The sequence below is a fragment of the Lupinus angustifolius genome, chromosome LG06 (genome assembly GCF_001865875.1).
Source record: "Lupinus angustifolius cultivar Tanjil chromosome LG06, LupAngTanjil_v1.0, whole genome shotgun sequence".
Taxonomy (NCBI): domain Eukaryota; kingdom Viridiplantae; phylum Streptophyta; class Magnoliopsida; order Fabales; family Fabaceae; genus Lupinus; species Lupinus angustifolius.
In genome coordinates, this window is record NC_032014.1 from 30,383,670 (window position 1) to 30,399,184 (window position 15,515).

The 15,515-nt window shown below is 29.0% G+C and overlaps 1 protein-coding gene across 3 annotated transcripts; it reads right to left on the reverse strand.

Annotated features, from left to right (window-relative positions):
* Positions 1,378-5,802, reverse strand: LOC109351025. 3 transcript variants are annotated; one of them, XM_019592339.1, is made up of 9 exons: positions 5,386-5,802; positions 4,393-4,893; positions 3,977-4,136; positions 3,276-3,561; positions 2,633-2,705; positions 2,470-2,560; positions 2,084-2,163; positions 1,723-1,901; positions 1,378-1,692 (listed from the first exon to the last, which is right to left on the reverse strand). In XM_019592339.1, the coding sequence occupies exons 1-9, from the start codon at positions 5,452-5,454 to the stop codon at positions 1,653-1,655; spliced, it is 1,479 nt and encodes a 492-aa protein (XP_019447884.1). In that variant the 5' UTR covers positions 5,455-5,802; the 3' UTR covers positions 1,378-1,652. The 3 variants fall into 3 exon arrangements, with proteins under 3 accessions (XP_019447884.1, XP_019447883.1, XP_019447882.1); XM_019592338.1 differs by having other exon boundaries at positions 1,378-1,886; XM_019592337.1 differs by having other exon boundaries at positions 1,378-1,901.

Below are 15,515 nucleotides of genomic sequence, written 5' to 3' on the forward strand. Positions count from 1 at the left end.
TATAAATAAAATAGAGCATAATATCCTATTTCATAGCAATCTTATTCGAAATTAGTACGCTATGGAATTTTTCTAAGGATTAATATCATATAATACTTTTTTTTCTGAAAGTAATTAATACTACTTATGGAGGAAATTCTACGAAATATTATAAGAATAAAGTATTATTTGATTATTTAAGAAATAATTCAATATTTATATAATTAATTTGTTTAATAATTCTCTCTTAAATATATTTTGAGCGGAATTCAACATTACACTCATATTGTAAAGAGAATTACACGCTCTTAGATATTTAATAAAATTACACATAATACCTCTTTTTTATAGTAACACAAATTACTCCTAATTTATATACGTCCATTATCCTAAATTTCTAATTTATATAGGCACTATATTGAGTATCATATATTTAAACAAGAGAAGTGTCGAATGTAATTAAGTTAAACCTCTGATTTAAATAACTAGAATCAGAACATTGAACATAAACAAAAGACCTTGTGCCTGTGAACCATAGAACTTGTAAAGGTAGCCTGATAATACATGCATTAAGATTAGTGGTAAAAAATGATGTATTTATATTATAATCAATTTAATCCATTTTCTTCAAAATCTCATAATATCCTCAAACTTTATTCCATCAATATAAAGTGATTACTGTTTCAACTAAAGAATGATTTTGCAATATTGCATCTTACAGGTTTAATCCATTATATTTTTTGATTTTACTAGTTTAATCCTTAAAAAAAACCTTAAATGGTCCCAAAAATAAACGTGAGTCAATTAGTCACTTTTGGGGTCAAATTAGTCTCTACCAAGTGTTATAAAACATGATAAAAATGACTAATTTGACCCACATTTAAAATTCTCTGGGACCATTTTGGGTTTTTAATTTTTTGATGGAATAATTTGTTATTACTTCGGTATCCATAATAAAAGGCTTGAAACAGAAATGGTTATGTTGCTCATGCATTTCTATGCATGTTATATGCTAGTTAAGGAGACAAATTGAAACCTTAGATTATCAAAAGCATAATTAAGTTTTGTTTTTTGGGTCAAATAAAATCATTCTCTTATGACTTTGTGAGTAATGCTAACAATACATGTTTTCTACAATAAACCATTTTGTTGTCAACTTGATCTTCTCTTTATTATTGGATCTCATGCATTCATATCTCTTGAAATATGTTATTTTACAATGTCTCGATAACTTCAAAAAAAGTTATAAATATAATTTGTATAGAGGATAAAATAAAGGTTCGATCCCCTTGAGCGATATTGTCGGAAGGTACAGCGAAACATCCAAGAATAATATTTCTTACCCATAAGTTGATGGATTAGTTGGTTAATAAAAAATTAAAAGTGCCATTAAGAAACTAAATGCCACTACTGAAGTTCACTGCATCATGTTATATCTGGCATTGAGGCCTTAACATACATATATATTACTACTGAAGTTCACTGCTGAAATGCTAAGTTTCATACATATAACTAAATAGAAACAATTCCATAGCAATATAAAGCTATAGTCCTATAAACTATTCTAAGTTGCAACATCATAATCTATAAATTCTACCACAGCTTATTCACCTATGCAATATAATAGAAGCTGCACAGACATCACTTCAACTCTGATCTAAGTTCTGATGATTCTAAACCATAATTTGAGTGCGGTTCGAAGGGCCTGTTTGTGATGCAGCATTTATAGTTTGAGGGTATTGTCCTTCTGAATGTGTCACCCCTTGTGAACCATTTTGCTGCATTGTTAAAGCTTGCCATGTTCTTCTCCATTTAAAAATCTCTGCTACAATTGAACTTCCACTCATCACCACACCAAACCCGGCAAATGTTGCTAGAAGGATTGACAGAATTGCTTGCTTACCAACCTGCATAGCACCAAGCTAATCCATTGAAGTTAGTATGCTAGTGATTCTTCATTTTCTGGTTTCATGCACATTGTAATGCAAATCTAAAATCATGGACTACAAATATCTCGATCGGATAGATGTCAAATAATTTTATCAATCTTTGATTCATGTGAGAAATAATTGTGACAAGAATTTAGCTCGTAAAAATGTATTACCAAGGGGTAAAATATATGTCCGAAGAGAACCACCAAAGTAAATTGGATAGAAGCATAAATCCAGGTGAACCTGCTCTTCACTAGACATAACAAAAGTTCAGAAAAATGGGTTTATGTATGTTAGTTATACTCAACCAAGAATAACAAAACTTTCAAAACAAGAGTCATGTCAAAAATCTATCATCAATTGCTACATCGTTTTAATATAAAAGCTTCTATAAATAATGTTGGCCGATATATCACAATTGTCCGGGTGTGTTGAGTCCAATGCTCAAATCGCTAAATGATTTTGCTTATAGGGCATTTTAGATTCATAAACTAAACTATGGTGAAGTCAGAAGAAAAGTATCTTGACGATATTTATCAAGGATCTTTTGCAAACCTACCCATGGTTGATGATGTCATGGCAGAAAGTAGACCCAATACACAGGAAAATGGAAGAGACAAGTAAATCGCCCGGGATTTCATTTGTTTAACCTGCAGAGATTTGAATAAATTAGGCTATAATTTTTTTAACTTCGATAGATCTGAGAGGATTTTTATTCTCACCAGTAGTTCCTCAAGAAAACAGAAATATGCAAGCATGCTGACAAGGACAAGCACTGGCAGTTCCTGCCAAACCCTGTTCAATTGTGCCAAGAAACAATACACGTGTGATGGCTGCAGTACTCCGAGGAAAATATTGAGTGTGTCGTAATATTCTAAGACTACTTGAAGAATGAAACTCAATAGTAAAGTTTTCAAATATGGATTGCAAGGAATAGTCCTTCAACTTTAAATCAAGCAAGAGACCAGATTGTTATGAAAGTGTAATAATAGATTGTTTAAGCCGTAAACTTATCGTGGGTGTACTAAACTTTTGATAAATCCACAGTTATCTTATAATTTCAATAATTCAATTTAGATGCACAACAGTATTATACTGATTGGCCCTATATATTAGATATTCATATGTGAAGAGGCGTAGCAGCTAGTGAAAAGTAATGCGGAATTTTGTCAAAAAATGAACGACTAGGTGGCAGGATGGATGGTGGTTCATGAATGCTAACTTACGGATTTAGTATGATTCAATGAACAAGTGAGAAATAAGATTCTATGACATCCATTTACTCCCAATTGAAGCATATTGTCAGAACTAATTCATCCGATACAAGTAATGAACGTTATCTGGGACAAAAATAACTATACATGCCTGAGTTCATTACGGTGAGGCGTTGCTCCAGTACTCTGAGGTTGAGCATTTTGGACACGTAAGAGAGTGACCGAGAGATTCTGAACTTCTTCCTTGCACACATCACAGGTCTTGTTACCTTTGATACTAAACCATTTGATAGCACATTCTTGGTGAGCCAAGGCAAGTTCACCTTTGCAGCTGCATTCCATCTTGAACGTCTCACCTCCTTCACATAGCTCAACCATACATATTCTACACACAGCTTCCTCTGCGCCTATATCTTCACCATCAGCGTCACCATTTTCTGAACCAAGATAAGCTTTAAGTCAAGTTAACTAATTTTATGTGTTACGTAGGAATAGAAACAGTGTGCTTTAGATTTAGAAAGTAAACTAAGATACCATGAAAGAAAGTCAGACATATTTTAAAAAGAAATGCACTTTCAGCTACTTTTAAATAAGTTTCAAGAAAGAAAAAGACATCATTGTACAAAATAAATATACAAAATAGGAAGTTATGGGAATAACTTGAAAATCCGATACACTAAGAGAACACATTTCAATCTGCATTAATCCTCTAGGAAACAGCCTTAGAAATATATTTTTGATATTTTCCTAGCTGCTAAACCTTGGCATGTCATAACTGTGTTGATCCAGAGAATCCAAATCGAATTTCGAATTTTTTTTAGCGATTTTCATGAATGCATATGTAATAAATACCAGTATTCTGTGTTGTGGAACTGGTCAACCATTCATTCCCTTTCTTTACTTGAGGGGTGGAAATAATGCGGAAATGTGAATCCATCCTCCTTATGCTTTGTTCTTTGCTATTGACAGGCACTGAATTAGACCGAGCTATTGTCCCCTGGCTCTCCCTTATCTGCAAAAGGGAACTATTAGGCTAGAGCAAAAAGAGTAAATGCATTTCTATGATGCAAAACTCAGCAGCGATTGAATATAAAACGGTAAGGAAGCAGTGGATATATGAGAGTTACTGTCATATTCCTAAGCCTTCATGAAACAAATGCAGCAAATGTTCAAATCCATGTCCAAATTATTTGTTAATGAACCAACATGTCCATTACATATATCTAAGACTAAGAGTCATTTTATTACTACGGTGCTTAAAATCTTACATATGGAGAACCATCAAAACATCCACCAGGAGCAAATTCTGTGTTTGCATGTCCAAATTCTTCTACGGGTAATGACGATGTTCTCCTAATCTTCGGAGTAAACATCTTAGCCATGGACACTGATCTTGGGATTGGAGATTTTTCTTGAATTCCGGAAAAGTAACTATCTGGAGTTGCAGTAGTAAGATTAGCCTTCTCAATATCTGATGATGTCCTTTGCCTGAAGGTCAATTTTGGTAACATGTTTCTTATGGATGGTTTGCCTCTTGGTGCTGAAGGCCCCGGAGCAGAATTACTATTTGGAGCATCGACGGATCGAGAAGTCGCAAGAAAGTTCACTCTCTTAGTAGCAGGACCTGGACTTGGTGTCATTGGCATCTTTATTCCAACAAAATCCTGACCAGACTCTAATGATGTTGTTCTTGAGGGTACTTCCAGCACAATATTCTTCTGCCTATTCCCATGCGATGTTTCTTCGGCTACTCCCATCGGATCATCGAACTATAATAAATACCATATAGAAATTCATGAATAAGTATTCAAATACAATTAAGTCAACAACTTATCAAACTAATCACCAACCTTTCTTTCCTCAAAGTCTCAGCTTATTAAACTAATAGAAACTAGCTAAGATAATTGAAAAATAATATAGTCCTTAAACCAAAATCAACCTATAAATATCATATGAAATTGATGAATAAGGTATGCAGTCAATTTTTACCTACTAAAGTACAATTAATTCAACAACCCATCAAAATAATCACCCTCTTATTACACTAGTAGAACCTAAGCTAAGAGAAAATGGAAAAACATACTCAGTTCAGAATTTAAAACAGAGATTATAGTCCTACAAAAAATTAAAAATTAAAAATAAGTAAAGGGTAAAGTCAAGGCAAATAGAAAAGGAAGCAGCAGAAAATGAAAATCACAACAAAGTAAAAGTATGAAAATACAAATAATTCAAAAGCTCATGAATTAACACAGAAAAAATACCTTGTGAAAGGGAAGAGAAATTGTTCTGTTGCAAGAAGAAGCTGCAACATGTGTTTGCTCAGAACTCATTTTTGAGATTACAATTAACAAAAAAGCAAACCCAGAACTTGGAATTCCAAGATTAACTAAAAAAGGAAATAAATTTCAATTCTTTTCAGGCAAATATAGTTTTTTATAGCAATATATAGAGGCAGATTGAAGTATAGCCAAATTGTGATTTGTTTGAGGGAGAAAAGGGAAAAAGGTTAAAATGGGTAACGTAAAGTGTTTATGAATAAGGTTGAGGACATAGAAACATGGTTATGAGGATCATGTTGTTGTTCTTATGCCACTCTCACTTCTTACATACACTTCCACTCTTCAATGCTCCCTCATTCATCTCTCTCTCTGCAAGTGTGTAATGAAATCCTAATTCCTTTTTTTATTTCAATACTAACATTATGAGTTTTCTATATGAGAAAAAATATACCCCAAAAGTGTAACATTCAATATTCATTTTCAATCATTCAAAAAAAATAATCCAAATGAACTGCAGATAATGTACTATGTATACATCTTTACATACATCTTTATGTACATAGATTTAATACTCTTTCTATATTATCTTATCGTAAGAGTTTTTTATATTTATCATTATATTATTAATGTTTAGTTACTGTTGACTTTTTTAAATAATGGATAACACATTGGTTGAGTGATTATATATAAATTTCTACATTTTTTTGCATTATATGTAGTCAGTATATCATTCATTTATATATTTTTGAAGAGTTAATAATGATTAAGAATCAATGGTGGATGATTAACTAACAGTGTATAAAACTCTTATATTATTGTGCATTTTTTTCTCATTATTAATATGATAAGGATGCACATTTACAGTCCCATAATCAGTGTCATATCCGTGAACTCAAAAAAAATATTTAAATTAAAATTTAAGTATTAAATATTTTTCTGACCAATCATAACTTATGGCATATGAAGTGACACAAATTATGGGAACAAAAAGATTTGTTTCCTATAAGATAACCATGTAAAATTATTATACTTAATCATTGAATAATATTAAAAAAATCATACACATTAAACACTCTGAGGGGTAAACTATACATAAACAAAAAAAAATTAAGATTGTTGTGTTCAATAGAGTATATGAGTTACCTAAGTTGATAGTCATGTAGTCAAATAACAGAGCTTGATTGTTAGAATTAGTTTGGAAGTAGTTAAACATTTTAAAATAACTTAATATATAATATTGCATTATATTAGGTAAAAAATAACAATTATTATACAAAAGGGCAAAAGTTAAAAACATTACTGTCATTGAACATTTCTAAACACTCATTTAAAGCTTTTGGAAAGTAACTTGGCAAAACTTTTCAAAAGCCAAAAATCACTCTCTACATTTTGTTGTTGAGTTAATAAGTTATTATATATATAAGTTGATAATATAACCACATAGTAAGTTTTATGTTTTTATACGTCTTGTTCTTTATTAGAATGGTGTGTTATTTGGTAATATAGGCTCTTAATTAAAAAATTCACATGACTTTTCATTTCCATAAATTGTTTTAGAATGAGATCGGGTTGACTAGAATCCTAACCGAGTAACATTTTACTCAATTTGGTCTAGTCATGATTAATTGGGTCGAATATGATCAGGTTTAATCGAGTTTAAGATTGAGATTAGTTTCAAAAATTAATATAATTAATATTTATGATTATGTAAATGACAAACATGACTCAGCCCGACCCGTTACACATGTTTGTAAATACTTATTTAATTGTCTCCAAAATAATAATATATATTTGACCTAAAGTAGATAAAACATTTTTTTTGCAACAACTTATCTATTAATATAGTTTCATATTTTTAATCGTATTTTTAATTATTTTATTTATTTATTTATGACACTAATATTTTTATTATATATATATAGAAATAATTGACAAAATATCTACATAAATATTATTTTATATTTCAAATTATATATTCATAACAATAACTATTATTGATAAGCTTTATCTAAAAGAGAATTCATCTAATTAAATCTAAAGTCGGGTTCGGAAAATACTAATTCAATCAATACTCATGATGGTTGGGTTAACCTTTAAATCTAGGATTAAATTCGGGTTTAAAAAACAACTCTCGAATCCTATATAGAATGAGAAGACTTATTTGGTGAAAAACAAGTCACATTCACAATCTAGATCAACCTTAGTGTATCTTCACTTCCAATGTAAGATGATAATGATGATGAATGTTGTTGCAAAAGGTAACTAAGTGACGCACTTTAACATATTTTGTGCCTGCTTTTGGGTTATTCACTGAACCTCTTTGCACTCACGTAATTATTGTGGGGTAGTTTGTTTAGAAGAACATGCAAAATGTAATAATAAAGTCTTTGGTGATATATGAAAAAGAGGGTAAAGTGGTTTCCTTTTTCATTACACCAAATCACATTCAATCTAGAAATAAATGAACGGTGATGAGTTTTTATATCTTTTATATTACCTCTTACTTATATAAGGAGTACCACTTCAAACAAAGTCCAACAACACGTTAATCTAATAAGGTAAGGTTTCACTTGATTCCTAGGATGACCAAAAGAACAATGATTTGATTTATGTGAGTGACACTTATTGTGAGTGATAGTCATGCATCCAAAAATGATTAATTTCTTACCGAATAGATGAGGAGATATCTTTAACAGTACCAAAAAATTCAAATAGAGGGAAAAAATATGTACACCAATTAATAGTTTTTTAACCATATCATTGTATTATCTATCATTCATTTTTAATCATTATTGCATTTTCAGAAAAAGAAAGTAATACAAGTGAATAATAGTAACTGTATATCATTCTTTACAACAGTTTTTTCAAAAAATAGTATATACTTATGGATCGAAAACTTGTAATATATGTAGCCTAAAGCTATACATTGATTAAGAAATGGTTATGAACAACTCCTATTGTATGTCACACATTAATATTATTTTTGTTATGAAATCTAATAAATTAATGGTGAATGATTTGCTGTTAAAAAACACTTATAATATCAATATACAATTACTAATTTTCAAAGAAGAAATGATATCTGGCATATATATACTAAACAAGACAATAGTTGAGCAAAATATCATACCTATGGTACACATGTCAAAAAAGAAATAACAAATAAGACATTGAAATATACATTGCAACTACCTTTTTTATGCACAAATAGATTATATATTAGGGGTTCCAATACTTACCATATATATGAAAAATGATTTATTTGTTGATGAACACAAAAATATATGTTGATAACTTCTACGTTTAGAAAGAAACTAGTTTTTGGTGATTGGCTTGAATCACCTTTGATGCACACCAAAATGGAGGAATATGTATTAACAATGATGGTAAAATTTTAGAAAATATTTAAAAAGGATGAGAGGTATATGTTAAAAAATGGTTTTATATTGTGTAAAAAATCAGCACAACAAAATCATTTTGTTAACTATTGTCATAGGACAATGGCTCAAAAATCCAAAAAAAGAGAGTAAATTTGTATTTGGAAAAAATATCACCTTACTTCATTAAATAGACTGTTTACTACTTTAAGTTTATATTTTTTTAAATTAATTCCTAGACTATTTATCCAAAGAACAATAATAAATAAAACTATTTTAAGATAATAAAAAAATTAACTAAAATTATTATTACAAAATATAAAACCTTACATGTGAAGTTAGAAATTTGAATTTTGAAGTCACCATTTCTGGAAAATTTTTATTCTAGTCATCATCACCATCACGATTTAGAGATTAATCTCACAATGTTATATTGTCCGAATCCCTGAGACAAATATCAAAACATGCCTCGTATAAGAAGAGGCCTAAAACTCATGGTTTAATGATCTTCCCTTAAGCAAACAACAGGCCAATTTTGTCCAAATTGATCAAAAATCAATTAATATCAATTTAAATATTGAAATTGAAATTAAAATATAATAAATAAATAATTAATACATAGAATTAAAATTGAATTGGAGGATGTTACCAACATATGTTTTTCGCAATGGCGATAAAGGGCAAAAAATACCGTCAACAACGATGGTTGGACAACTCTATTGACGATGGTGCTTAAAAGATATCGCAAGTGATGACAACCGATTAATGTCAGCCTAAGATGACATTGATAAGATGGTACTACCAATGATAATGATTTTTATACTATTTGATAAGATTTATTTCTATAAATTACTACACAAAGTGCAAAAATGTGTAAAAGTGATTCACATTTAAACCTAGCTTTGCCTCGTGCCTCTTCACTTCTAATGTGAGGTTATGATGAAAGTTGGTACAAAGTCATTCACTTTGTCATATTTTGTGCTTGATTTTTGGATTATTTACCGTGCCTTTTTTCATTCACGCAATTATTGTGAAATATTTTAAGGTATGTTTGGATATTTAATAATGATTAGAGTGGAATAAATTAAATTGAGGTGGAATGAGATAAAATTATCACTCCATTGTTTGGCTTTATTTCATGACTAAACAAAAGTTGTTTGGAAAACGGGTGAATTTGTAAAACTTACATTTATGTATAAAACATATGGCCACTTAAAAAGCCAAATTATAAAACGGGCAAGGCTCAAGAAATTTTAAAAAATTATTTAAGGGACTAGGGTGAATATTAAAATAGCATAATATTTATATACTGACAATGTAAAGATTTATGCACATAGTCAATGCATCATCCACTATTCATTTGAATTAATTTTATTTAAGAATCAATGATGATTGAAAATGAATGGTAGATCATACAATAACATTGAAAAAAACTTTTGACTGTCAGTATTCAACAACATAGGGATAAAATGAATTGATAAAAATAAATAAATGAATAAATGAACTTATTTTGTAATTATTAAATGATTAAATTCAATAAATAAATATAAAACGCTTAATAAATTATACGTGTGAACTTTAAACAAAGAGGGTGTCTTGACAATAAATGTAAGTAAGTAAGCTTGTAAAAAAATCGTGGAGAGATTGCCTGTTTGCTTTTGCAATAAAATTCTATTATGGTAGATTTAAATGTTGTTATTGAAATCAAAATAGAGAAATTTAATTTCAATTTGGTATAAATATTTTTAACTTTTGCATTTTAGAACAAAAAAGGAATAATATATATATATAATAGAAAATGATATCCTCTACTAAGTTAAGCAAAACAACGTAATTTTTTTGCTATAAGTCATTGATGTCTTGAGTTCGGGGTTGTGAGAAACTTCTTCTACGAGAAATATGAGATATTTAGGTTTGAAGGATAACATATTCAATAAATTTATGAAAGAAGTTGCATGTTTATGTATCCAAATAGGCAAATATTACCTTTCGAAATTTAAATGAATTTTACGCTTTTATCATTCCCCTACTATTTTTTCTCGATTGGTTTTAACACAATGTTTTGTGTGCTGGGGAATACATTATTAATTATGGTCACTAATACATAACAAAACATTTTTTATCTTCTTTATTTTCATATGATCATATGCATTTTTGTTAAATATAGATTACCATTTATTTTCCACTTTATTTTTTTTCTTTCACTTTTCCCACGTAATGCTATCGAACTTGTAGTTTTGACGCAACAAAAAAATTTAAATATTCGATGGTACCCCTTAAATTATTCTTGAAAAACCACTCAAGTAATTAATAATAAGCTTACGTGATAAATACGACACATAACATTCTAGGTAGATTCCAAGTTTATGAATCTAACAAGATTCAAACTAACATTTAATTTTCCTAATTTACCTTAATATTTATATTGTACTATAGTTAGTTTTATACTTTTAGGATCCCCAAATGTGCCAAGCCATTCATTTTAAAATTGAGAAAAATATATATATATCAAAGTGTAAAAGTTTTTACACTGTCACTACATTATCTACCATTAATTTTTAGTTATTATTGACTTTTAAATAAAAGTATTACAAATGAAGTGGTGGATGATGCACTAATTATGTATAAATTTTTATACTATCACTATATACATTTTAAACTCTTTAAAATATGGATGAAAAAGTATTTGTTGTGCCACCTCCACCTATCCAAATTAATTTCATACATGACAATAGTTGAGATGTGATGTGCCATCAATGCTTTTTAAATATATTATTTGTTATTTCTCAAATGAAGACATGAATTAGTTCTTTTCCTTCTCATTATCCCTTTGTGCAATCTCAAACCACGTGATATATTATATATATATATATAGAGATTTTGAACATTTATAATAAGGGAGGCTGGATACATCTATATACTTTATCCTATAACTAAAAAGACTATTTTTAGGATTATAATTAGGATAGTAAAAAACTCGATCTATGATACTCATGAAAATACTTTAAATAAATAATCACAATAATAATTTATGACTGAAAACAAGTTTTATGATACTCGATATGTAGATAACTCTAAGTTTATAAATTAAGTTTTAAATTAAAATATATATATATATATATATAATAGTTTATTATTATTATTTTAAGATTATTATACTATACATTTAATTATTATTTCATAATAAATTTATAATCATAAATTTATCATATAAATATTATATTATTCATGTAACAATTATTTTTATATATTGATTACTGCAAAATATATATAAATACGTTGAGTACCTACAAATAGCCGCTACCTACACTTGTACCTGCAAATATTGTGGGTTTAGGAATGAGAAAACTATTACTCACGTTCGTTCGGTCTCATTGTCATCCTCAATTAGAATTCAAGTATAATTTTATAGTTATTGAGCAACAACCTTATTATTGTGTCATCTTGAATATATATATAATCATCATCATAGTAAATAAAGCCTACACTTATGGATATGGAAGCAAAATAATATGACCAAAGATGTGATATTGTAATGTAGTGAATATAATGGAGTGAGGCATCAATAATTAATAGGATAAGGAATGGTAAAAACTGCATGGTGAAGTGTGGAAATGATTTTGATCACTTTTTTTGTAATTATATTGCTTCTTGGTAGTGTTCAACCATTTTAGATAGAAACTATAGGTTGGTCCACAAATTACATTATATATATGTGTATTATTGGACTCATGTACTTAGAGCATTATTAATATTGAGGAATTAAATATGGCCACACTATGAAATGCCAACTCAAACCACAAGTCATAATTCTTAGGTACACCAAACAAGCTTTTAAGTTCCCTTATCAAATGCCACATGGATAAGGGAAACCAATCACGTGGTCCCATAAAGTAATAAAAAGGATCATCCTAATTTATGAAAATCCTATCACTTTCAATTCTAATAAACTTATATAATCATTATCAACAATATATTAGTATACTAATATAAAGTTATATTGAACTCATATATTAAGTCAAAAGTGTTAATCAAAAGTGAATGATTTAATTTATCTATCAACATTTATTAGGAATGACAATCACACATTCTAAAATATATTAATTCATAACTTATATAATCCTTACCAACAATATATTAATCTAGTAATATAAAGTTATATTGAATTCCTATATATTATATTAAGTCCAAAGTGTTAATCAAAGATAAATGATTTAATTTATATGATCAATATTTATTAGGAATCACAATCACACATTCTAAAATATATTATATAAGTTGTTTTATCAACATTTTTAGCATTGCTGCCTTTAAAAGCAATAAGAATATTGACAATTGTTTTATTGATTTTTTTGGTATTATGAAGGGTATTCCTCACTCTTTTTGAGTTATGAGTTAATCTTTTTTGAGATGTGTGACCGTCATTTCTAATAAGTGTCACTCCCAAAAATTGAATCATTGACATTTTGATAATCATGAAAATCTAGGAGGACCTTACACCACTAAACCAACACATTGTTGGTAATTGCTCAATTGATTGAGTGATGATCAATATTTTATAGAGAATAATATAGATGCACTATCAGAGTAAAGATCTATACACAATATGAAGAATAAATGATAATTAAATATGAATGATGAATAATATAGTAACAATGTATACAACTCTTAAATTAGTCCACTTGGATAAATGCTTAGAACTGGGGTTACATATTGAAGAAACTGAAGTCTAGCACTGGAAAAAAAGGATGTTGAAAAAGTTAGGGCCAGAGCTACGTGGCCCAAAAGCTAGTTAGATTTTTGAAAATGTTTTTTTTGTTTCTCACATGTATCATTGCACTGAAGACAATCATATTCGAGCCGAGAATATCCACAAGTATGTGAAGCTAACTCTTTCAGTGGATATTTTTTTCATCCATAAGAATCGAATCCAATACATTGCTTAGGGGGAATCAAACATGTATTGTGTTGATCAACCCGTTTAGTTTTGAAGAACAATTTTTAAAATCAAAGTTGTGTTTTTCAGGTCTCAAAAATTAAGTAGCCTTAAAAACAATTTGGAACCTAAATAGAGACTTGAAATCAGGTGAAGGTAGACATAACAATGAGTTGTAAGTTTTGAAAGTGACACAAGAAGTTACATTCTTGTTGCGAGTATAAGTGTAATAATGTGTGTTTTCATGCACTTATTTTTGTGGGGTGGGGTGCTCCATAACTAGTAGTACAAAAGAACATGCAGAAAGGCAAGTTTAGATTTTGAGGAATAGAATAAGAGTATAATATTTATAAAGCATCACCGTAAAGATTTATACACATCCAGTGTATTATTTACTATTTATTTGTATTTTTTTGGAGAGTTAATCATGATAAAACATGAATGATAGATGATGTAGTGACTAAAACTCATACATTGTTAATGCATACAATTTTTCTCATAGAATAGTGTAATATCTATAAACTATCAGTGTGAAGGTTTATACACAATTAATATGTCATTTGTCATTCCTTTGTATTATTTTTTTGAAAAATCAATAATAATAAAACATGAATGATGAATGATACTCTAATCTACTGATATTATTACTGTGTGTGGTACACTATTCACTATTCTCTCATAAAAGATAAATATAAGCTTCAATTCACACCAAACCATTAGGCCTTGCCCAATAGGACTAGACTTTGGGTTGGGCTGGCTAGTCCTAAAAAATTTAGGTTCATAATTAGGTTAATACATTTAATGTCGACCCATTTTTTATTATCTCAATCTTCTCTTTTTACTCTCACCATCGAGAACATGGTTGAGATAGGTTTTGTGTTTAACAACTATGTATCAAAGACATGTATGAAACAACTATGTAGAATAATTGAATTGATATGTATAACATTCACGAATCACGAGCAGAGAGTAGGTGCATGTTTTATTATTTGTACGGCTTATTTAAATATGAAGATTGTATTTTTATATCCTAAAGTTTCTTCTCCTCCTATCACTTGAAGACAAATATTTATATCTTTCATCTCCTCCTATCACTTGAAGACAAATAATAGGAAGTTGTGCCAAATAAGTTTCCAAAATTGAGAAATGCTTAGCTCACACTTTCAAAAATAGTATGCAAAGTATTCACTAACACATTGTTGTTCAAATAGAAAATTGGCTGGTCGAATAGTCTCTATCAAAAAATAGTAAAATACAGGGTGGATATAAATTCCACTTATAGTACAAGTCAGAAAGATTCCATTCTCAAACATCAATGAGAATAAAATGAATCACATTCCCTAACACACTACTACCATACATTATGCATCGAGATTATGATTATATTTATTTGAAAGAAAAAACATAATGCATCATATTTGAGACTCAATAAAAAAAACTTATTTTTTAAAAATAAAAGCTTGTTTTATAACTTATGCTAGTTACCATGAAAGCTTTTAGATTATAAAAGAAGTTTCTAATCGAAAAAGTGAGGGGATCCAGTTACTTCAATAGTAAGTTTAAAAAACTTATTTCAATAGTAGCTTTAAAAAACTTATTCCACATCTTAACCATCAATTCTAGAGAAATCTAATGCTTTGAATTAGTGAGTACATCTAAATCATTAGATTTCTCTATAATTGATGGTTACGATGTGAAATAAGTTTTTTAAAACTTCTACCTAACATCGACTATGATAGGGAGGGGTCAAGTCCTGGTAAGGTTACACCATTTGGTTAAGGAATTAATCATTTTCGGAG

Bases quoted from the DNA above. Each gene is read 5' to 3' on its own strand.
- LOC109351025 (XM_019592337.1), bottom strand. From the start codon at position 5,454: ATGAGTTCTGAGCAAACACATGTTGCAGCTTCTTCTTGCAACAGAACA. The intron at 4,894-5,385 runs GTATTTTTTCTG...TATTTATTATAG, and splicing joins TTTCTCTTCCCTTTCACAAG to TTCGATGATCCGATGGGAGT. The intron at 4,137-4,392 runs GTAAGATTTTAA...TCCCTTTTGCAG, and splicing joins GTTTTGATGGTTCTCCATAT to ATAAGGGAGAGCCAGGGGAC.